The sequence below is a fragment of the Vanacampus margaritifer genome, chromosome 15 (genome assembly GCF_051991255.1).
Source record: "Vanacampus margaritifer isolate UIUO_Vmar chromosome 15, RoL_Vmar_1.0, whole genome shotgun sequence".
Classification (NCBI taxonomy): Eukaryota; Metazoa; Chordata; class Actinopteri; order Syngnathiformes; family Syngnathidae; genus Vanacampus; species Vanacampus margaritifer.
The window spans coordinates 12,605,851-12,630,544 of NC_135446.1; the positions used below are offsets into that span (position 1 = coordinate 12,605,851).

General features: G+C 43.7%; 1 protein-coding gene across 7 annotated transcripts in view; it reads right to left on the reverse strand.

Annotated features, from left to right (window-relative positions):
• ppargc1a (peroxisome proliferator-activated receptor gamma, coactivator 1 alpha) overlaps positions 1–24,694 on the reverse strand; it is a 175,325-nt gene that overhangs the window by 78,419 nt on the left and 72,212 nt on the right. For all 7 annotated transcript variants that reach the window (XM_077544558.1, XM_077544551.1, XM_077544561.1 and 4 more), the window contains exon 2: positions 18,399–18,446. In XM_077544558.1, coding sequence (XP_077400684.1) covers positions 18,399–18,446 — 48 coding nt within the window. The remainder of the gene's footprint in view (positions 1–18,398; positions 18,447–24,694) is intronic.

Sequence of the window (24,694 nt, forward strand, 5' to 3'; positions counted from 1 at the left end):
GGGCCCACACACTCCCCTTGCCTCCCTATCGGTGACATCACTTGGCCACCCTCTCGGCTGTGTCACGAGTAGTGTGCTCTAGTCACAGGATCGGGGACATGGGATAGGGGAAGAATCTTCCATTAAGTTTAGACCGCAGTATGCGTCACACGATTGGAGTCGGAATAGAAAGGAACGACGGGAATGATGCAAGCTGTACGGCTACAACTGACGCAAGAGAGCAATGGCATTTCCTTCGCTTTTCTTCTTATTCTTGTGTCATTTATTGCAAGCTTTACATAATCTGAGTGGGGTGGTCAAAAGGTCCCAGTCACATGAACAACGAGGTCGCCACAGAGAGTGGCAGGCGGGAAGCAGTACACTGACGACAACAAGAGGCGGGTCAGCTGGGAGTGACGTGAGGCTCTGGGGCTTGGCTGACCCCAATGTTCACGGCGGGCTCTTGTCCATAGATGATGAGATGTCAGACCTCAGCCAAGGCAGAACAATCTTTATATGGACCAGTATACTGTCTGCACCTTGTTATGGAGAATTTTCGCAGTAGCTACATTTACACTGGACATGTATTAGTAATAGGGTTTAGGATTAAGGGTAGAGGCCAATTCAAACTTTCCACATTGTGCATCTACAAACTGTACATGTACTGTGGATATGCATGGTTACATTCATACTATATTTCCGGGTACACATCTGTGCTATACACATGCACATGAATGATCAAAATGGCAGCCAAAAAGAAAGAGCCCACAGCAGTTAGTTCACAGCATATTCCTTCACATTTGAACTATCCTTCACTATAAACTATAAAGTTGGGGATACCAGCGTATTGCTCCCCCCAAAAAATTGCACTAGTGTGTGATTGACCACAGAAAAATTGGCATTGACCATCACGCACAATGGCAGATGATGATATTTACTGTACATCACATGGACAAAAGCATTACGGACACGGAAGGTATGAATTGGCCTCCAGAGATCAGGATTCGGGTGTAGTCAAAGTGATTGTCAACAAACCACAATATATTGTCTAAACAGGAAAAGCAAATAATTGCCCCTTTGGGTTGAGGTTAAAAATAAGGTTTAGAGTTAGGAGCAGAGGTGTCAAGTTTAGGTCCAGAAAGTAAAAAACAATTTACAGTTTGGCTTTAGCCACAGGTGCTTAGGTTTCTGTTTATCTGAAGAACCTGTGGCTAAAACCAAACTGTAGCTGGCTTTTTACTTAGACCTAGATTTGACACCGTTGGCTAGGATCCATCAAATGATCAGATTCATAAACCGCAATGGCGTTGTCAAGGCACACTTTGCTGAATTCTGTCTGAAATCGAGAGGTGAAGAAATGCCAGTTTTACGCACTGGTTCTTGAGCTTGTCTTGTTACAGAGCTTCACAGACATGATTGTATCAGCTCCACACTCGCCACCTCCGCTTTAAACATGTCACTGTCAAGCCAGAGTGTGGCTGAGTGCAACTTGAGGGACGCGGGCTCAAACATGTCACTTTCATTCTTGGATGGAAACCGTAACGTTCATGCAACTGTGGACTATGTACATAAAAAAATAAAGCCTCTGTGTATGTGTGTGTCTGTGTGTATATGTTTGTGTTATCTGGCCTGGACTACAAAGGCTCTCTCTTAGCATGAGCTCCATCTCTGGGCCTTGTCAAACAAACGGCTCCTGGCGCTGCTTTCCCAGGCATATGCCATAGCCGCTGCCAGGCCCGTCAAGGCACCTCTAGCTGGCGTCTTCCATCCCACTCTTGTCCGAATTTTCGCCCCACAACTCATCCTTGTTTACATTGATTAAAACGGTAGCTGTGAAGCCCCACTCCCGCCAAACCAGTTTTGGGAGGCTGCCTCTGATGATAAACCAGGACCACCTCTTGCTGCCCATTTGTTTGGCTTCCTCCTGCCACCCACTGACTAGGATGGTGCCCTCTAGCTCCCCTTTGTGGGCAACACACATGCTGCTCAGTCGGCAGGGCTAATACCATTTTCCTGGCTACTCAAAGCAAGTTCTCCAAGTCAAAAAAGCTAATCAAGTACTTCCATTTGCATTGTGATTGTGCCTTCTTTTTAGCATATGTTCTATGCACTGTTTATGTTGTTATCCACATTTATACCTCTCAGATTACATGTTGTGTGGTATCTTTCTATCTATCTGGATAGAGGGCTACCTGACTAGCTAGTTTGCTGGATAGAGTAAATACAGATAGATAGGGTAGATAGATATAGATAGATAGGGTAAATAGATATAGGTAGAAAGGGTAGAGATAGAGAGATAGATAGTTTGAGACAGCACCAACCATGGGGTGGAAAGTCCATGTGCATATCTGTGTCCTGTATGGCAGGTAGCACGGCAGCATCCTTAGAGTCCTCCATGTCATAACAATTCCAAACAGGGAGATGACAGGTCGCCCAGCCTCCACCACCCCACCGCTGCCGCACCTGCATGGTCGGAGTCATGCTGCCGGAAGCGAGGGATGCTTGCATGATGGATGAGTGTTGCAAGGTGGGGTGAGAAAAAAATGCAACATTGTGGTGACATGAGGGGGAAGCCACTGCAGGGTTACGGACTGCAGGCAAAAGACGCCCCAGGCTTGGGGGCATCAGGGGCGGCGGGGGTCAAAAGCTGCCAGAGAGGCTAAGCTAACGAAGAGATGAGGGAGACAAGTGTTAATTACAAAGAGTAAATTGGGATAAAGAGAGGGATTAGGTCAAGATGGAAGACTGAGAAGAAAAAAAAAAGGAAGACTAATTAGCATCACTGGAGGGGCAGTCACCCTAAAGAGCTAAGGCTAGCTGTCATTAGCATTCTTATAACAGCGGAGGGGGCATTTCAGAGCCAATTACTTTAGCCTAGCTAGTGCCGCCATGCTGAGGCTCTCCACTTTGTGGAAAAAAAGCCGCTGGAAATTCGCACGTACCAATCTTAGCACGTCATTAACTTCTCTCCACCGCGCCGGCTGGACGTTTGGAGCTTATCACGTGTAGCAAAAGGGAATAATTACCCAAATACTATCCGCCGTGGCCATCTTTAATCAGAGAAGTGCGTAATTACTGCTACGCAAATGACTTCAGTTCATTATGAGAGGCTGGCGTAACATGTCCAACGATGGACGGTTCATCATGCTGAAGTATTAGTTATCGCAGCAAACCAGGGACAGATACAACCAAGAAAGAAAGGGGGGCTTTGAAAGACATGGGAGAGCCTATTTATTTGCTTACGTAGCATAAACACTTCATGGAGCAGCTGTATATGTTTTTTAATAATGGGTAAACATACAGCAACTCAAACTGACCCATGAACATTTTTGGTGTCCCAAGCCAACTGGCATACAAGGACGGTTAAATGTATTAATGGATTTCAGCTCCTTTTTGCTGAGTTGGGCTTGTTGTTGTTTTGCTTTAAAGCGCACACGTGACAATGACTTTCCTTGTGCACACTAATCTCAGCAAGCCAGATGTGTCGAGCCACAAAAAAAAGCCTTCAACGCTATACGTCTTCTGCATTGCTCCCGGCCAGATATGGCGTGGTGTCCCTCAGGGGGTTCTTTGCCTTGCCGGACTCGGCGACATCACGGAAAAACGAGCGGTCAGACTTTAGGTCCATCGCATGGGAATCAACTCACCCAAATACTACACACGTGTTCTCGAATGATAATATTTGTTTATTCGGCAGCAACTCTTCCCAAGCACGTGACTGGAAGTATCCCCATACAGTGTGCACCTTATCACGAAACTATGTTTGAAAGCCCCATTAGTTCTTCATCAAAACTAACTAAGCATAAAATAGGAGTCTTTATCGCTGTATTGAGGAACAGGAAATGAAGGAAGCCACTCGGCAAACAGATAAGCGACGGGATCCCAAAGATACGTTTCTAATCCAAATCATTAGTGTGCCTCATTGGGCCAATCAATCATAGCAGCATGAGTCAGATTCAGAGAAAATAAGCTGCAATTACACCTGGATCCATATCCCAATCTTGATAGGGCAGGTATTTGTTTTTTTTGTTTTTTCAAATTTGGAAAGAGCAAACACAAGGAGCTCAACTCTTGTTGAAATGTCAACCGGAACTCAAAGAAAGGGGGTTTATGGGGGACATAAAAGAACTCCACAGTGGTCATTCCTCATACCTGCGACACTAAATTAGTCATTGTAATTGATTAACAGTCCCCCCGGTAATTGATCTCAGCAAAGGGAAGGGTTTGTTTTTACTTCTGGGCTCTGAAAACACATTGGGCTTTTCCTTTCATCGCCGCTTGTCTCCATGGGGAACAGCTCAATTTCTCAACGCAACAAAGCGACACAGTGCCGTTTCATCAACGCAGACGTGCGCTGACACCGTGACAAAGTCACGTTTGCTCAGTCATTGGTCATTTCATCCTTTTTAAAAGTAGAAACTTGTAAAAATTACAACTAAACCTATCATGTTCACAGTGTACTGGCTTGTAATAAGGAGAATAATGTATATTTATTTCATGACATTGATTCACATTTGACTTATTGATGACTTTTGGGTTTAAGAACAATTCCAAAGCACAATGGTAACGTTTCGACACTTGAAAATTTATCCAGACTTTTCTTACCCAAGTCAACACTCATCTGTGGTTCCTTGCTCACGACCAGCAGATGATATGCAGGAACACAAATGTTCATCCGCTTCCTCTCGCATGCACATCACATACATATAAATGACCAATTGCAGGAGTCTAGCACCCATATTTTCCACAGCCTACCATTTCCCGAGGCAACTGTAAGGCAGCTTTTCTATTGGGGGGACTTGAATAGAGTCTGTTCACCACGGAGGCTGAGCAAATAACTCCTACATGTGGCGTGGCACTCAGCACATTTACCAGGTGAGTGACACTGGGATTTAAGTGAAAAGTGAAGACAGGTTATACAAACGCTATTCAAGTATTTGGTGTTTACAGAGTCCTCAGGTGCTCTTTAGATGTTCACATCAAATAGGGGGTTAATGCAAATATGTGAATCCTACGGCTCATGATGAAAACCAATATGACGCAAACGCGCAATAAACACACTTCGACATTGTACATCATTCAAAGGTTAGCAGTGCACCTCTAACATTGAATAAAACTATTGCTGTTCTATTAGCATTAGCACATATTACTTAATGCAGTCCATCCCAACACTAGCACAGCAAGGACAGATTAAGTGTAAATAATTAAACAACTCCCAAAGCGACAAACTTTTAGCGAGAGAAGCGGGGTACACCTTGGACTGGTTGCTAGTCAGGCGTAGGAAACAAAGACAAACAACCACAAAGTCCTTATAAAAAAAAGTCCAGCCAGTTTCTATACAGCTCAATAGGGGCAGGATACACCAATTTACTGACAGACATTTTTACCCCAAACACAATGTGATCAGTTCACCTGTTATATGACCCTAAAACGCTTACACCACATTGCTATACACTCGCTGTATATAGACGTTAACAATTCCGACACGGATGATAAAAAAATTACTGTAGAAGTGCAGTTGGGTGAAAAACATTGCACAGCAAAGCACAGAAGTCACATTGATGGTCCCGACACTCCTGGGGTGGGCTGTGTTGATGGGAAAAGCCGCTGCTATGGAGGCAACAAGATCCGAGCAACAGCTAGCTCTAGAATGGCCAATGGTTTGGTGTTTGTTGAACTGAAACTGCTGGATCAGCACAATCGTAGAAAGATTTTGTGAAATTTCACGGAACTATTGTTGAATTCTAATTCAAAACTACCACTGACTGTCAATCATAAATCTTACGCCGCTCGCTGGTAGGTTTGTGTTTGGATGAGCGACTGTCTTTAAGCGGAAACACCACCTACCCAACTCTCTCATCACTTGTTTCAACCCTACAATACCAAAGCGTGGCTCTGCAGCGGAAAAGGAAGTCCTAGGATCAAAACTGAGCAGTTTGGATCAAAAAAGGGACAGGGGAGTTGGGGGAATACTGCATCTTAGGGGAACCGGAAGACAGCCTTCAGAGGAAACGGAAAAGGTCAATGTTTGACTGAAAAGAGCCCAATTCTGCTCAAAGAAAGTTACCATTGCCCAACTCCCCTCTTGGGATGTCCGGCATACGCCTCCATCTCAGATAGCAAAGAGGAAGCGAGGGCCAGACAAAGGTGTAAAGGCCAAACTCGGCCGACTGTCAGGGACAGGTCACGCAAAAAAAACAAAGGAAATTGCACCCAATGTTGACTTGCATGGCGGTGGATTACAATTGTCCGGCCACTTACTGATTTACTTTGAAGAACAATAGGATCTGTTGTGAATACTCCCTGTATTACTGTTAAACATCAAGCAAGAGTGAGTCCCCATATCACCACGCTGGGACGTACATTTTCACTAACAGGTTCCAGGAAGAGCTTATACAAAATATACCGCTTATTAATTAAATATTGTATTTATTTGTTATTGCTTTGTTCTGCAAATACGATTTTTTTTCTCAATGTCTTTAGCTGGATAAGAAATGGTTTAACCCCTGTGAAATAAAATAAGAATCCTAACAATCACTGAAGAACTTTTTTTTTTACCACTATTGACTAAAATTCAAATACTGATCCTGTGAAATCCTGTAAAGCACAAGACAAAACAGTGGCTGCTGTGCTGCCTGTGCCGCGTAAAGTCCTCTGTTAGCGCAACTAAATGAAATCTGTTTAATGTTGACCGATGGGTCATTTGGGTGTCCTGCTGCTCATCAGTGCCCCTCCCAGATAAACAAATCACCCCCGCCATCGACCAAAACAAAATGGCCTCCATCAGTACGCTAGCGGTGACAGCTCCATCTGCTGTCAGACAAACCATTAAAAGTGCACGGCAACATTTCAGCCCTGTCAGTGCATATAAAGTCGCTCATTTCTCTCCATCAGCGCCAGTCCAGCAGACTTGAGCAACACACAAAGTCCGAATCCCATACACAACGTTTTGATTTCATTACCACCTGTCACTGAATATTCATTTTCTTTTTTTTTTTCTTTCTTAGTGAAGTCACACCTGGAAGCAGCAGGACATCATATGTTATTCATGAGCCCGAGCCAACGGGGTGTGGCCTAATAGAGTCTCTCCGACTGCTGGCTGACACATTCATGAGGCATTTTCTGCCAGCGGCCACCGCCAGCTACAGTAAGCTGCTCCTTTATTAGACATTTGAAACACCTTGTTGTCAACTCATGGGAGCAAAATATTTGATCATTTTCGAAAATTTTTGGGGCTTAAATATTGTATGCATACAGTATGCCTTTCAGGTATTGTTTTATTGAAGTAACTCTTAGAACACATCTTTTTCAAAAAGCCATTTAGTGATTAAAGGGTTTCCCTGCTTGATGGGTATCCCACAGGATTAAAAATAAAATGTGGCAAAGGAGGGTCACAGACTGTGGCCTTCTCCCATCAAAGCAACCCAACGAGTGTGAAGGTGGACAAAAGCTGCAGCAGTTCTTCAATCTCGATCATCCGGGCTCTACAGCCAGTTCTCGGGGTGCAAACAGATCAACGTTAATCAAAGTCAAATGTAGGTTCTTCAACTCCAGTGACAGCCAAGAAAAGCGAAGATCATCGTAATAGCTTAAATAGAAAATTGTGTGACGCCATTTTGCAGCCTTCCGTCTAGTCTGTATGCTCCGCCACTCGCGACAGTGGCATTTACGGTTCCGTCCCGTGGCAGAAATACGGCAAGAGAGGGTGAACACGGGCTCGTCATAGACAAATGGCCAAGCCTTCGAAGGTTAATGTCTAAAAAAGTGTGGAACAGGGTGGGGGACGCGGCAGGCCAATGTAGCTACGGAGGGGGGGAAAGTACGTCCCAGACACCCCGGCAGGCACGAGAGGCTGTAGTCGCTGATTGATGCCACACTTTGGCTAATTACCTCCTCGGCGGACGCTGGCTTTAATGACACGACTCATCAGAATGGTGTGGATGGATGACCGGGCGCAAGAGGAGAAAGGCAGGAGATGTATCAGTGCAGCCGAGCGTCCGAAGAAAGCCATCGACTTCGCCTTCCCACCCCATTAGGCCGATTCCGCACGAGCCTCGGCGACGTCCGCACCCGAATAACCACCACGACCTTTCCCGCTCTACGAAGCTCGTCGGGCGCTATAAGGCTAATTTACAAAGATTGCAACAGACCTCACGTGAAGTTGCTGTGGTCATCCCAAACCCTGTGGGGAAGACGTGAACCCCGATGGCAAAGCTAATTTGGAGCCGCTCTCAAGCGTGAAATATGGAAAAGAGTTGCTAAATGAGCAATTAATCCCGCCGAGATACCGGGTACCTGTGAGGCGGCACATTTTTACCTGAAAACACAGAGAGAAATCTTACATGTTTGCACACACCTCTGCCACATTTGTGAGCTGCCGTTTTGCCTTGGAAGGTTCTACCTCATTGCCTTGTGGATGACTTCTGCCTTTGCGTTCATTCCCTGAGAGGGCTTAAACTGGAATGTACCTTGCTTATTTTTTGCCAATTATCAGTCATATACTGTTTTTAATCAAATGCTGTTTTTGAACATTTTACAAAACAGTCAATGAGAAAGGTAGGGCAGTTGAGTGGTTAGCTGACATTGGTGTGAACCTGAGAATGAATGGTTGTCTATAAGTGCCATCTGATTGGCTGACGACATGACTGTAGCGTTTTCCCACCACTTGTCCAAAGTCACCAGCAACTCCTAACAAGGAAACACAGTACAGACGCTCCCCTACTTACGAACATTCGAGTTACGAACAACGGTACATACGAACATGTCTGCGCGCATGTCAAAAAATGTTCGGAAAGAGATGCTGTAAGTTAGATTTTTTATTGCGCACCTTTTACCGAGTACTGTAGTGCTTCTTTCCGCCGCTAATACCGACGCTTGGCGCTGTGAGAGCTCACCCAGCATTGGAGGCTCAGCAACGTGTCGAGGAGGAGGAAGAAGAAGAAACGCCTGTCGCTCATAGATAAAGCCATCGCACTCTTCGAGCAGCAAGACCCAAATATTGAACGTTGCACAAAGGTTGCAAATCAATTGAATGATGCCTTACAGTGCTACCGCATCATTTATGATGAAAAAAGAAGAAAACTGTGCAATCGTCGTTAGATCGCTTCTTTCGGCCAGTTTCTAGTAAATCCTCCAAGGAAGACACTCATCAACCCTCATCTTCTTCTCCGCGACCCTCAACTTCTTCCTACATTGAAGTTACGGAGGAGGAAGTAACTTTTGAAGCCCATTCCAGCGACGACGAAGAACCTCTCATGATATAAAATCCTCCTCTTCCTCCTCCTCCATCAAATGCTTAAGCATCGAGTACATCTACCAAAAGTAAGTTAAACTTCATTTTATTTATCTTATTACGTACATGTACATACTGTGTGTGTCTCTCGCTCTCTCTCTCTAACATACGTAGTACAGTACTGTACGTATTCTCTTTAAACATAAATTATAATACAAAATATAGCACTGAAGCAACTTACGAACAAATTCACCTTACGAACGATCGCTCGGAACGTAACTCGTTCGTAAGTTGGGGAGCGTCTGTATAGAAAACTCCAGAGGTTTTCAATTGGGTTGAGTTGGTTGTTGATCACAGGATGATCTTTTCTCACTTTATAGCTAGTTCACCCAATGGTGCGTTTTGCAAATGTGTGATGCTGCATTCTTAAGCATGATAATTATTTTACTGGATAAGGTGCAGTTCTAAATGGGCAAACCATCTTGCTTCCCTTTATATCAACCTCTCTTAGGTTCCCTGAGCATTAAGGACGCCCAATTCTTGTGGACTTTTCTTACAAACCTGGCAACAACAACAAAAATGTGTGCGTGTGAGCACATCTGCCCAGAGAAATATCGATTCCCATGACCGAGTGAATGCAACGTAAATGCTTGCCGCATTTTCCATGTAATGATGTCTCCGGACAGGAAAGAAGAAGAACGTCAGCTGCGGCTGTTTTTGTCCTTGAAGTTAAGTTGGACACGTTCAAACTATTCCAATAACAATTTGTACAAGACTGCCGTGTTTTCTTTATTCAAACAGCTCGGGATAATCTCTCCCTCTGCAGCATGTGCACACACACACACACACACTAATAAGTAGCAATCATGATAATCTACAACTGCATTCCAGTCATGTTGCAGGGCCAATAAATAACGGCACAAATAAAACATCTGTCCATTTGCTCGCGCGCCCAGCGTGTATTCTAAATAGGTCAATAACACTACCCTGGAGGTCATTGCCAGACCGTTGGCGCAATTATTGACAGTTATGGCAATTCCACGGGAATTAAGCGCTGTCACAACTCATCCTGGGTCATTGACAGGGGACAAAAGGGGCTGTGGTTTGGTCTCGTCAAAAAGATTTCACTTTCAATAACTTAGCAGGGAACCATTGCAAAATTGTTTGATATTGTTGGAGGAATCGAAATATGGATATAAGAAAGAAACATGAAACAGACGTTATTCTCCTTTTGATTCACGTGCTACTAATGCGTAGAGATGGAGGAAGTGTCAAAGGTTATAGCATGTGCTATACAGATGAGGCATATCTCATGAGGCATCCAGAATTTGGCCAATGAGAGGCGAGGGGGCGATGACTCATGTAAACAAACTCTTGGACAGAACAAAAAATACGAAACAAAAAAATGAAAGCTATAAGCAGCAAACGAGCCCTGGCACCCCTTGCCCCTTTTTTTCGTAGGGAATTCTCAGAATGATTATCAAACTTGACGTCCACATTCAAGGCAGGAAAAGCTTTAGAATTTAGCTTCATATGAAGCTGCTTCCAATCCGGCTACCAATCCAGGGTGTGCTCTGCTATTCATTTTACGTCAACTGGCCATGGCTCAAGTTCCCTGTGACCCTCAACAGACAGTATATGCGCTCCAGAAAATGGATGAATGGAGTTTGAAAAGAAGAGGCCTAGAATTTGCCTCAAATTTTGTATCAAAACAAAACAGTCAACTTTAAGTTCCATTTTAGGAATGGGTCCTTGAGACTTATTCATGCATGTTTCATAGAGGTTAGGGTGAGGTTAACCCTAAGACCTAACCCCGGTTCCAAAAAGTTGATTCATTTGTAGAAAGATCAATACTAAACACACCATTTACAACAGATCCTCGACAGTCCCTGGTACCTAGGCCCTAAAAAGTAAAAAAAAAAAAAACATAATTCCTCAGCCACTGCAGCTAAGTTTGGTTCCAAAATGCTGACGGACGTGGTGTCAAGTCTGCTGGGTTTTGATACTGTCATAAGGCATCTCGTCCCGCCTCTCTCTCCCCACCCCTCGCCCCCACCCTTCCCGCCCATCATGATGGCCTGAGCACGACAGAGTCATCTGTCACTCCGCACTCGGGTCCTGGGAGCCCGCCACTCGCCGCTCAGCCGCCTTGGCTGTCATGTCCGCTGGCTGGCGGGAAAAAGTGACGAGCAGCAACAAACGTCCCCAGCTTGAGTGTGTCAGTAATATCCCTTTCCCGCTTTTATCCGCTCACTGTTTTCCTGCACCCAAATTTATAGACACCAAATCAACTCTTGCATCAGCCTTCAGAGAGCTCGCCTTCAATTGATTTTCTCCATTTTGCGACAGCATGGCTTTGTGTCGGAGGGTGGGGGAGACAATCGGTTGCAACCAAAGCGGGAGTGTGGTATTCCCCCGTCTGACCATTACGAGCGGAATGTCAAACGAGGGTGAGAGTCAGAGGCCTTGACATGGGCCAACCCGCACAGGGAGAGGAAACAGAGGCGGGGAAAATTGGAGGAAGAACATGTATCGGTTTTACGGGGCTCAAAACAATAGATCGGATGAGCATCCACAAGGCCAGTCTAACCAATCAGAAGCACGAAAAAAATCCTTTTGGAGAAAAATTTAAGATTGGTCCCACAATCAACAAACCAATAATGTTCCAATAATCACAACAGTAATAGTTTCATTTGAAACCAAAAGGAATTAAATATAATCCTTGGTGTGCCACAGGGTATCACATCGAGTAACCTTTGTTTGTATATATCCTATACACACTTTTTATTATTGTATGCACACAAAAATATCCAACGAACCAAATAGGTCATGATTGATTGATTGATTGAATTTCTTCGTACAATAAAACAATGCAAACCTGACCAGTTAAATAAATCAGAAACCTAAAGGATGACATTTCTGGAAAAGGTGAAGCAAAAAAAGATGTAGTGAAGTACAAGGTGTACCACAGAGTATCACAGCGAGCACCCTCGGATTGTTTATGCTACTATATAAAATGCAGTGTGCATGTGAAGGAGGCCCAAAAAAAATTGCACAGAAAAATTTATATCATAGTGAGAGTCATGTTTGTGGCAACAACCTCAGGTTGCCCCACCTTAACATGGATGCCTTTGCTCTCCTCCAACCCAACCACTACAGTGAGACAGACAGTGAGAATGGAGTGATAGCGTGTGATTGTCAGCTGAAGTGGCAGTTATAAATTTAGCCATTTACTGTGACGGTTCGGGAGATTGAATGAGTGTGGCGCCAAGGGAATGGTGGGGGGGAGAGAGAGAGAGAGAGAGAGAGAGAAGGTAAGAATGTGGGGGCAAGCAAGCGCTCTCATCTTTGGCTCCCATCATCCTAGTGATAAAGGTGATTTCATGGTTACCGCCAATCGACACACACACACACACACACACACAACACAAAACCCAAGCCTGCACAAAAAGTGACTTCTGCTTTTTGTCTTTGTTGACAATAAGTTCCCAATATTTGGAGTCAGGCACTTGTTCCCTGCCTACCCCCACCCCTTCTTCCACCACAATTCCTGGTGGATCATTCCTTCAATTTCTTAAAAGCCAAAGCCTCGGCGGGGATGCTCCAATCGCGAGCGAGTAAGCGAGAGAGGGAGCGAGAGTGGAAGGGCGAGCGGACACGGGAAAGCGCTTGGCATTTACAAATGCTGTGTGCGCAGTGAAATATGGGGGCCATATTTCAACACGCGCAAGTGCAGGCGTGCCGTCCCCTCCCCCACCAACCCCCTTCCCTCGCTCACACACTCACACACACACACATACACATAGGGTGTGTGATGCATCATTCTGCAGCAGTCGGGTGTGTTTGTGCAGGTGTGTGCGGGGCTTGTACACCTTTAACACCAGTCTGACAGGACATAATTGCCTCCAAAGCCCGTGACGGCGTTTTGTTTTGCACACATACAAGATGCTCATGTGCTTGGGATTCAATGGAATGCTACACAGGAGATGTGCTAATGAGGCAAAAAATAATAATAAAATGTACTGTATTATACTGTATATATTCCCATATCAGGGATCTAAACTATTTTTATCCACATTAAAATGCGCTCACAGGCTGTCATATACACGCCAAAGCATCTGGTGGTGTTGCAATACCTAAGGTGAACCAATCGAAAGAGTGAAGAAAGCCAAAAAACGTCCCTCCAAAAAAACAATAGCGTAATTATAAAGACCTATGAATCCCTATATAGTATTTTCCCTTGCTTCCTTCCTACATTTTATTTTATTACATTGTTAGTGTACAGTAACTGTTCAGTGCAATTTTTACATGACAGCAAAATGTCTTTTGGGCAGAGGTCTGTCAAGGTGCCACACACTGTACATGAGCTTTTCACACATCTTTACTGAGAGAGGTTTTCTTTGTACAAAACAAAGAGATGAAAGGGAATTTTTTGTTTTTATTTGAGTGCATTTAAGGTTCTGTGTTGCTGTTCGGCTCTCCTGACAACAAACAAACAAACAAACAAACAAAATGAACATGCATTTGTTTCCACAATCCCGCTGGGTGATGAAAAACAAGGTTTTGAGCTTGTTTTATTTTTCACAGCTAGTTTGCATATCCTGAATGGGTACTCATCTGGTATAGCAGAGCCTGCGTGGCTAATATGATGTCACATGCAGCACATGTGGGTCAAATTGACCCATTTTCATGTTAAATCAATTAAAACAGTTTGAAATAGACTGTGGGTCCTCGATAGGGAACGTAAATTTAGTTTAAATTTGAGCAAAATCCTGATTTAAAAAAAAAAAAGAACTACATTTTATACATGTAAGGCAAAAATGTAGCTTTATTTAACAAGATTTTGGGTGAAAAAATATTTTGAAAGACCTGATTCATAATTATCATTATTATTATTACTATTAGCTTATTCCATTTGCGTGCAGCATAACACCTAAATGCTGCTTCGCCATGTTTGCTTTGAACTCCGAGTTCCACTAATTGAGCCAAGTCTGCAGACCTCAGAGTCCCTACAAGGTTTATATTGGATTCACATTTCTTTAACGTAATTACGACCTACACCATTCAGTGATTTATAGACCAGTAGCTAGAAATCAATTAGGATTTGTTCAGTTTCACAAACGCCACGGGTCGAATTGGCCCAGGAACATTATTACCGCTGACCCTGAGAAACCGTCGGTCGTAACAGGAGAGTTAAGCGTCCAACATCTGTAAATAAACTTACGATGCACTCCAAGTCGACACTCGGCACGGGAAGCCTCATCCCCACGGAGTGCGCGTCTTGTTTTCCATGTTTGTACGAGGACAGGGGCGGACGCGTCGCACGCCGAAGGGGAAAGCGTTGTTTGAAAATGGATTCCGGCAGCGGTGAGCCGCGCCCACTGCGGGCCTCCCAGGGCTCATTGTAATTTCATTAGGTGACAATGAACGCCGCATCGCATCAACACATCAAACCCCCGGGCCGTCGCTACCCCAAAGAGTTACATTTGAGGAAACACGAAAACCCACTCACTCGCTTTTCGCACATTCCCACACTCGTATCCCCGCGCATCCCACGCCTTCCGAGCTGTTCTCCCACCGGCGGTTCCCAACTCCTTCTGGGGCTTTTCCCTGCCTTCCTCTTTTAGAAGACACGGATGAGAAAGAGGAGACGATCGGATGGGCTTTGATATATGGAAACAGCTTTGATGGTCTCGGCCTTCTCCCCACTATAAATAGAGAGGTGGAGCTTTCGGGGTGTTGTGGGTGGGTGGGCGTTTGGTGGGGGGGCATAAGAGGTTGCCAAGAGGAGGAGGAAGGGAGAGGAAGAAACAAACCCTGGAGATAACTCGTACACACAACATACACGCGTAAACAAGCTGACAAGGAAGTCATCAACGAGCAAGCAGGCAACGGTATGTTATCCTTATTTGCTTGTTTCCGAATCAGCCCCTCGCAGTTTTTGCAGCTTCACCACGTCATAATTTTTTTTTTTCTAGGTGGACTGTTTCTGCTGACTCTGTCAGACACACAATATCGCAATATACACAGGCATATATTCTTTATCCTCTGCAACAAAGAGCTAATAATTTTCCAGAAGTCGTAGAATGAAAGCTCTTGTTCCATCAAACGACTACTCGGCATGCAACGTGGCGCGCAGGCCTTGGGGGCCAGCATCCATCCTAACTCTTCGCGGTGAGCTGTCAACAACGGCATCTGAAACAATGTCTGGCCGCAGCAAGACAAGAAAGCGATTCAATTTGGATCCGGCTTCTCTCGCCGCCCTTATGTGTGTGCAAATCTAATGTAAACACACAGGCCGCACGCCTCCATCAGCCACGGGGGACGGCGGGCGGTGGGCGAAGCGCTCCGACTTGCTCCTGCGCCGAGCCCGAAAACAAATAGTCTGCGCTTTTCATTTGGCCGCCGCGTGGGCACACGCGGAACGCCTAATCGCTTGTCGTCGGCTAACATGACAGAGCTTGGCCTCAAGTTATGACTCGGGCTTGACGACACACTTAGGAGGCTTGACATGGCGCGTTAGAGAAGCGACAAATGTATCAAGGCGATGGCGGCGGCGCTGACGACCTGCCGCCGCCATCGATAAGTGACAAATGAGTTGAAGTGGCAGCGTTAAAGGCATTTACAACATTGATCTGGGCCTGCACTCATAATATTACTTTGAGCTGCTCCGGCAGTGTATAAATGCAGCAAGTCTCTGCTCACAGTATATATATATATATATATATATATATATATATATATATATATATACATACAGTGTTTATCGCATAACGCCTAACAGGTGCTCAAATTTGGCGGAGAGGTGGTAGAGGTGGAGCTAGAGCGTCGAGCAGGAGAACAGAATGGAAAACAAAGGAAAAATGGCGACCGGTTGCAAGGAGCTCACGCCCGAGCCGTTTTTTTCAAAGACCAAAAGCATCGACCAACGCTAAAAGAGCACATTGATGACGACGATGATCATCATCGATGATGATGATGGTGAATCCGAGCTTGACGGCGAAATTGGAAGCGCTGTCGCGACGGCTATGACGGCGTCATAACGCGGAGCACAACCGAGCACGCACAGGCGGACGTTCGATCGGACGACGGAGAGTGCCCCGAGTCCAATGCATATTCATCGGAGGAGTGTGTACAGTCTGCTACTTGCTATTTATTCCCCGGAAAAAAAGGCGGTCAAGAAAGTGTAACATTTGCACGCGAAACGGACAAGCGAAAGTGAAACTATAATCTGTTGTGCGAGTCCTTCGGCGTCTCCTTGCACGCAGGAGAGCATTATAAAAAGAAAAACTGTATTTGAAACATCCACATAATTGTAAGTAGTACCACAGTTGCACACATTTGTAAATAGTTTGTGAAATTGTTTTGTCAAATTGTTACACTGTTGAATGGAAATAAATGTATTTTGCAATCAAAAAACACTTTTTCATTGTTGGTGAAAGCGTTTTACAGAAGTAAAGCACTATTTAGGTGTTTGTGGCATCATTCATGGCCAAAAAGAAGTGTACAATTCACTAGAGTGCATGAAATAACATCGTTTCACAAAAAGCTCTTTTTCTCCGTTTTTTGTTTCAAAACAGAGAATTTCGGTGAAAGTAACCATTTTCTATTGTTGATTACTGAAGAACGGAATAAGGTAGAAACAAACTTTTTTTCTGATGAAAGATGAGAGTTCAATCTTTCATTTGGTAGTATGTGTGTTCCCATAGTCCAAACACAACATTTTATGTGGACCTTGAAAGATCAGTCAAAATGCTTAAATCGGCTGGCACTGGGGACATCCTGTTTCTGAAAACGTCTGGCAGTGAAAGAGTTAAAGATAAGATAGCTCTTATGAAAAGAAAAATGCACTGATCTGTCACCAACGTCTTACAAATGCAATTATGCCATCTAGTAGCAGAAAAGTTACACAAATCAGTATCACACTTTTTTACAGTAAATTACATCTTTTTAATTTTAACTACATTTTATGAATTATTATGAAATTACAAAAAAAAAAATCCCACTATTATATTTTATTGTACATGTTAGTGTGCATTTAAAACAGATATACAATTTGGAATTATACATGAGTTAACTATTGAAGTCATGCGATTAATTATGATTTTGAAAAATTAATCGTCTGACAACCCTAATATTTATATCCACAAAACAGCAGCTTCTTGTCTCATTTTTGTATTTGACTGAGTGCAGTTTTGACTGTGGCTTTCCTTGCCCACATGCAAAACTGAGCAAGCGATGGAAAGCAGGCCTAACTAATGAAAATAAACACATTAGGAATGGACGGCGTCAAGCGACCTCTGTGCTGCCCTCACTCCATCTTGACACAATTAATCCCTCGTTAAGGGGGTAATTGTTTGCCGCTACTCATATTTATTGTTGATCGGAGTGGCGAAGGTGCCCGCTGTGTTTCAAACACACGCACACCCTTGTGATCTTTCGCGTGTGTGCAGGAGATAGCAGAAGCCCACGGATCGATATGCAGAGGGAGAGCGACGACTACGGGGGCGCTAATTGAAATGAATTCGGCGGCGGGGAGATGAACGATCGGACATGTAAAGCGAGAGGGGGGTGAGCGGGAGCATTCGCTTTTCTCCCTCGTCTGGGGAGTCTTAAAAAGAGAAATACGGCGAGCAATAGAAATTTTACAAGCGCCCCAATCAATCACGTCGGTTGTGGAGACACGTGAAACAATGCGGGAACACCGTGGCACTGTTTTTACATCCTGGTAATTCAACTCAATTCATAGCTGGAATGCTAATTATCTTTTTGTTTCTTTTTTTGCATCACCTACTTTCCTCTATTAGCATGTACATGCTCAAACACATAGTTTTGTTAACAGTATAATATGCATATTGGCAACTTTACCATTGAAAATAGAACAAAATAATGAAAATCATACAACTTACCTTCTCATTCCTCCATTCCCTTTTAAATTAGTTTGTCTTATTCATTTATTGGGTACAGCATTTATCAAAATTGACCAACAACTTTCCAGGCAGGTCAACCAGTACAGTACCCTTGTTGATCCTGATTTATTTCCTGAGTGCATGTGCAGGTTGATTAGAGACATAGCAAGGACACAATACGAGTTTGATGATTAAACAATGTTCACATGACTCAAATTCCGTCAGGCCAACACAATTATTGTTGCTTGATCCAAATATGTAGAAACAATTTGACCTACCAGAGAAGGGAAGGCAAAATGTTTTTCCATGTCCACTTCCGCCAGAACCTGACACAAGAAGAAACAGAGGTGTGAATTAAAAGTAATATATTTTCAGACTGTTTGTGTGTGATAAATAGTGGAATCGATTCCTTGATTTGACATGTGTTTGTTTTTTTTTGTTTTAGCGCACGTTAATCCAACATTCTTCTAATGAGAAGGCAAAATCGTCGATCAATCACCTTTCTCCGAGCTAAATGGCCGTGACCCTATTTGCGTTTTTCAGCACGGTTGTGGTGATGACCGCTTCACACCGTCATCACAAGCAGCCTCGAGCTGAACAGAGCAAATCAGGCGTCGGAAAATGAATGGGCGTGAAACTCCAATGAGAGGGATGATGGATGACAGCTGTCCGCCATTCATGACACTTTTTACATTTGACTTTCTAATTAATGCGAGCCGCTAATGTGTTTGTTAATTCTGTCAATAGCAATTACGGCTCTTTTGGCCCGCTTTTTGCCCGCTTTTATGCTAATGGGTTGTTTTGTATGTGTTGGCACCACAAACGCCAAACAAGCGCCCCCCTAAATGGGCTCTGGCTCCCGAGCGGCGGTGGCGCGCATCCGTCGAAGCGGCCTATGAATTCAAGGCGGCGCTACGCTGCTGTGTGCTTAAGGAAATTGGCAGAATACTTTGGGAACGTTCAGGATAGGCCCTGTTTACAGAGCAAGGAGGATGAAATGATGTTGATCATACTTGGAAGTTAAACAGGATCATAAACGATGCAGGAACATTAGGATTCAATAAGAGGAACGAAGAGAAGTCTGGAACTGAAAAGCAACACGGCAGTTATCGAGCTTGACTCAGTGGTTCTTAACCTTGTTGGAGGTACTGAGCCTCTCCAGTTTCCTATGCGCATTCACCAAACCTCTTCTGTATTGAGAAATCAATTGTGATTTTTTTCAAATTTAAGACATAGGTAGCCTATAGAGTTTACTGGTAAACAAAATACAGCAGTCAAACAGCAAACAGCAGAGGCCCTAGAATTGAACTCTGTGGAACACCACAAGTTCCAGTAAATATGTGAATACAGATTGCACAAATTCATCTGACCACTTTCTTTTCCTTTCCTTTGCTCGACATAGTCTGAAGGGATTACATTAATAAAGAAATCACACGACGTATTATTACAACAGCCACAAGTCAACTACTGAGTGTGATTTCTTGAGACTTTTAATAGGTACAGTACAACAAAGATGTGTGTGATGTGTCAATGAAGTAGTAGATAAATATGAGTCCTTGGGTAAACTTTTCTAATGAGGTTGCAGACTTCAGAGCACTTTCAAGAAACTTTGCCAAGTCAGCGCTCCAAGCCCAAGGACGGATTTCATCCCATCCCGGTTCTTTGTGTAATATTCTGTCTTTTGTTAGTTTGTTCAAGACCAAAAGATGCAAATAATGTTGGGAACCGAGGGACGCTTATTCAAACATGTTTGCCTAAAACAATTTCTAAAACCAAAACATTCGGGACTTTCTACATGAGATCCATATTCATAATCATAGGTTTATTTATAGTTGAAGGGGGGGGGGGGGGGGGACGTGACGACATCGTGAAAACAAAAAGAACCACATTTTTGGGATCTGTTTTTAGCTTTAATGTGAAAAAAGAAGGAAAAGTGAGAAAGAGAGAGAAGGAAGGCAGCCCAGTGTAGAAGATGAGTTGTTGGAGTTCAGGAAGCACGGGGGAAAAGCCAGCAGTACCTTGCAGACACACTACATTACTTTTTCATCAGCACATGCACTCCCGTAAGCCTCGGTCCACGGGGGGTGCGTATTGAATCACAAGCGTGGCCTGGGTTCCTTCCCTTTGCACTCTCATATATTGCGTACCCAAGTAATGTGGCGGCGCATGGTAAACTCATATAATGCACGCGCACAAACACACACACGCACACACCCCAAAGCCGAAATATAGAAGTAAACATTGAAAGAGAGTTCTGCATGTGTCACAGAGAAGCAAACAACTGCCCGAACTCAGCCTGAGAGGCGTCCTGGCTGGGCCGCTAATATTACACACACCCGAAATCGAGAACACAACCACACACATGCCATTCTTCTTATTACAAGACAGAGCACTGTGAAGCATTGAAGATAGCCCTTCCAAAGTTAATTAATCAAATAATTGACAAGTAATTAATGATCAATTACCAAAATTACCATTTCTCTCATGTCTGTAGTCTTTTATGAAATCAGACTGATTATCTTTTGTGGTTAACCAAAATAAGACATTTTCAAAAAATCTTTTTCTACTTTGGAAAACAATGGCCGAACCATTAACTGAATCGGTCAATCCCTCTCATGTTTGTATAGTAGTTTGTTTGTTTTTTTTAATCACTAAACAATACAAAATAAACAACAATAATAATTGGTTGATAAATGGTATGGTAATCAGGGTGTTAACTTTAATACAGTATTTTTTACCGCACGACAAAAAAAATTGTAATTGCACATCCCCTTCAGTAGGTGGCAGTGGTGCTGTCATTGTCAGAGAGTGCGCTACTTTATAGACAAATTATATTATCATGTATGTGGTGGGGGTAAATATTTTCTTTTTCCTGGGGTGAGGTAACAATAAATATTTGAGAAGCACTGATTCAATGCAAAATCAAATTGTATCCGATTATTTGATTAATGATAGAATACTGGATAGAATAGGAATAGATATTTTTTGACTCTTTAAATTATGCTTTTAAGTAATGATGTTAGATTTTGTTGAATTCATATCTGACAGCTTGTACAGGATAAGTGGAACAGCCAACCAATACCAGGTATTGTATCAGACTGATAACTGTCCTAATTCAAGGTAACTGTATCTCGTGTCTGTTGTGGTCATTTTACAATCGGAACTAGAAATTAGGAGTTAGAGGAATAGAAAATTGGCATTCATTTCATTGATTTTTTAGGAAAAATAATATATTGGTATATATTGCGGCACTTGATCCTCATCTGAATAAGCGGGAGAGAAAATGAATCAATCAATGTTGGACTTTTTTACTTAAAAATAAAAATAAAAAAGCAGACCATGTAATGCCACAACGGCCGTCTCGCGTTGCTAATTCTCCCGAAAACAACCTCAGACAGCAGCTGTGTTTATGGGAAGTAATTTGTCACCCTTGTTTTGCTGCATTCCGGACGGCCAGCCAGTAGTTCTACATCCAAGGTAGGGAGATGTCCATTATAGCCCGTCAAGAGAGTGGCGTTTGTGTCAGAGGCGAGGAATTGTTGGGGGGGGAGAGAAGTCAATCAAGAGAGGAAGGATGTTCACCCTCACTCTCTTCTTCTTTAGTAGGCCATAAAAGCTAACGGGCGCAGAACAGCGCTCACCTACGAATCACCCAATTGCCTTTTTTTGGGGGCCCTTTCTCCCTCTGCTCCTCAGACAAATTGGCAGCCTGGATGGAGGTGAGGGTCATAAATAAGGAAAACGCTAGTCATGTCACATGCACATGCTTGCATGCACACGGACTCGTGCTGTCTTGCACTCATGCACAGCTCTAGGCGAGTACCCACCCCTGAACTACCACCCCCCCTTACCTAACTGTCTTTTGCTTGCACACACACTTCCTTAGGCACACACTTATGTACTTCAGGTGCGAGGGAGGGGTGCAAAACTTCTAAAAATACAGTCGCTGCCACTGCAGAGGTTAAACAAGCCAAGAGCTGCAGGCAATCATTCAATTTAAAAAGCACCAGGAAACCTCGAGGGCCGCAGGCCGGAGCGGGACGCATAAAGAAATTTAACAGCTCAATGTTTTACGGCCCACGAAAATGACTTCTGAGTACAGGAGCAAGGCGGCGGCAGCGGCGCGTACTTGCTGGCTGGCCAGATGAAAACAAACACAATCAGGAGAGAAATGATCATCTGTACTGAAGTGATCGCACTTTGATGTTTAACGGTGAAAATGATTTTTCACCACGAGCAATCCACTATAAGATGACAGATAACTGAATGTGATGCATGGCAGTCCAAAAACTTCTTCATCCATAACTTTTTTTTCCTCCATATTGCAGCTCGTGGAGCCAAGTTATGATTTTCGTGTTTGGCGAGAAATTATCAACCTTTTTAAGTCCATAAACATTTATGAAAATGCACAACTTTGGAAATTGCCGATCACCCAAATATCTAGTTATGGTGAATTCTAACCACAACCACTGCTGTTTTCTTAAGATGAAACCCCTTTCTTTTCTTTGATCCCTTTCTTTTCTTTGACCTTTCTTTTCTTTGATCCTTTCTCGGGTCTCCTGACAACCTCACGACTCTAGCTGGATTCTGAAGTATTCGGTTTAGGTGAACGGTATGGGATTTTTAATAGGTTTTAGGTGAACTAATGAATACACACACACACATGCACACACATACGCAAATACAAAATAAAAATGTATTTAAAAAAATAAAATTAAAATTAAAAAGAGAGCAATGATGATGACATGTCAAATCGGTAAAATTACCAAATGAACAATACTGAGCGCTCCAGAAAAAAAAGAAAAAAAAGAAAGATGAAACCCCGCGGAAGAAGATACAATGTAAACAGCAGATACCTCAGAATTGAACCCTGTGGAATACCCTATTTTCCGTTATACATCTGAATTCATATTTTACATATTCGTCCGGCCAATTTCTTTTATGCTCAACATAGTTAGTATGAAGGGATTACCATAAAGAAATCACACGACCATCGACACGACCATCACAACAGAAGAAAAGAAAACAAAAACAAACAAAAAAAATCCTGCAACACGCATAGGCCAAGTAATATCGATCATGTACTATCACGAATCATTTGAGTCGAGTGTGTCTTGACCTCTCCCCTGGGATTCGATATTCAGTTGGTACATACAGTATGACAATAGGACCAACTTTTTGAAGACTTTTACGCAAGTTACGTCTCAAATGACTGAAAGTAATCGGCGCCATTTTATCCGAGCAGAAACACATCAAGAAAAAAATACTAAAAGTACAAAAATCAGAGTGGGGGGTTGGCGAGACGAGACAGTTCGTGACAGACGCTAAAACCACACACCCAGGTCGCCGCAAATCGTCGGGGACAGGCTGAGAAAGGCGAAGAGAAAAACGCGAAGGCAATGATCCATACAGGAGAAGACAGGTAGGACGAGCAAGAGACAGACAGGCGGCAAGTGTAGGAGGGTGGGGGAGCAGACAGCTTAGTCGAGCCGAGGACGACACGGTGCGGCTAACCGGCGCGAGCGAGCGACAAGGAGGGTGTCACAAGCGATGAAAGCAAACGCGCGAGATGGACTGTATTTTTAAAGCCACGAGAAGACAGAGACGAGAGAGAGGGTGCGCCGAGGTGACCATATTTAGACATTTTCAGAATCTAAATAAATAGATACAGTGCACCAGAAGACGTCAAACATGAAAAGTTTTTTGATCGGATGAACTGCTTGTCTAGACTGGATCATTAAGCAGAGTTCTTTTAATCACTTTCTGGTAGCATGCTGCCCCCTGTTGTCTTGGAGGGTAACCCACAGGGCTGGAAAAAAAAAATCTTGTAAAACTCCATATGGACAAAAATGAAAGAAAGTGAAAATTCCCACAAAGCATTCGATTGTCCCAACTGCCAACATCGGATTTACTGATTCATTTGAAAGTTTTTCTCATGACAGTGCACAGCTTTACCCAAATATTTCCATTCCCTTTTTGTCCTGCGTTACTCCCTCATTGCCTCTTTTCCCAATTGTCAGTCCTGTCGCCTGGCATCGTCCTCCACCCTGGCAGGGGGCCCGAGTATGGGCCCGTCCCCCTCCCTCGACCATCGTGTGCCCACATTGTGCGGTGGGCAAATGTGCTCCATTGTGTCCGTGCCCCTCGATGTGGAAGTGGCTCTGAATGTGGGCTCGTTAACCAATCAATAGAGCAGACGTGTCTAAAACCTCGTCCTTGAAATCCCTCTTTGCTTTTGTCCCATGCATGACAAATGAGTTTGAAGGAGAAGAAAACACCCATACACAACCAGCCCCCCCCCCCCCCCCCCCCCCCGCAACTTCCCTGTAATCACGCTAAAAAGCAATTTAACAAACTTGATTAGGGCATTAACAAAACACACAAAAACTGCACATTTGCCTCGATGGAGTTCAAGATTGCAATACACCAAAACGGATGGATAAATGTGGAGCACATGCCTGATTGGCAAGGCGGAAGAGTTTTGGATTGTCCTGGAATAGGGAAATGAGCCATCCCTTAAACGTAGCCCAATTGTCCGGAGTCCGCACAGGAAAAAGGATCCCTTTTAATTTAT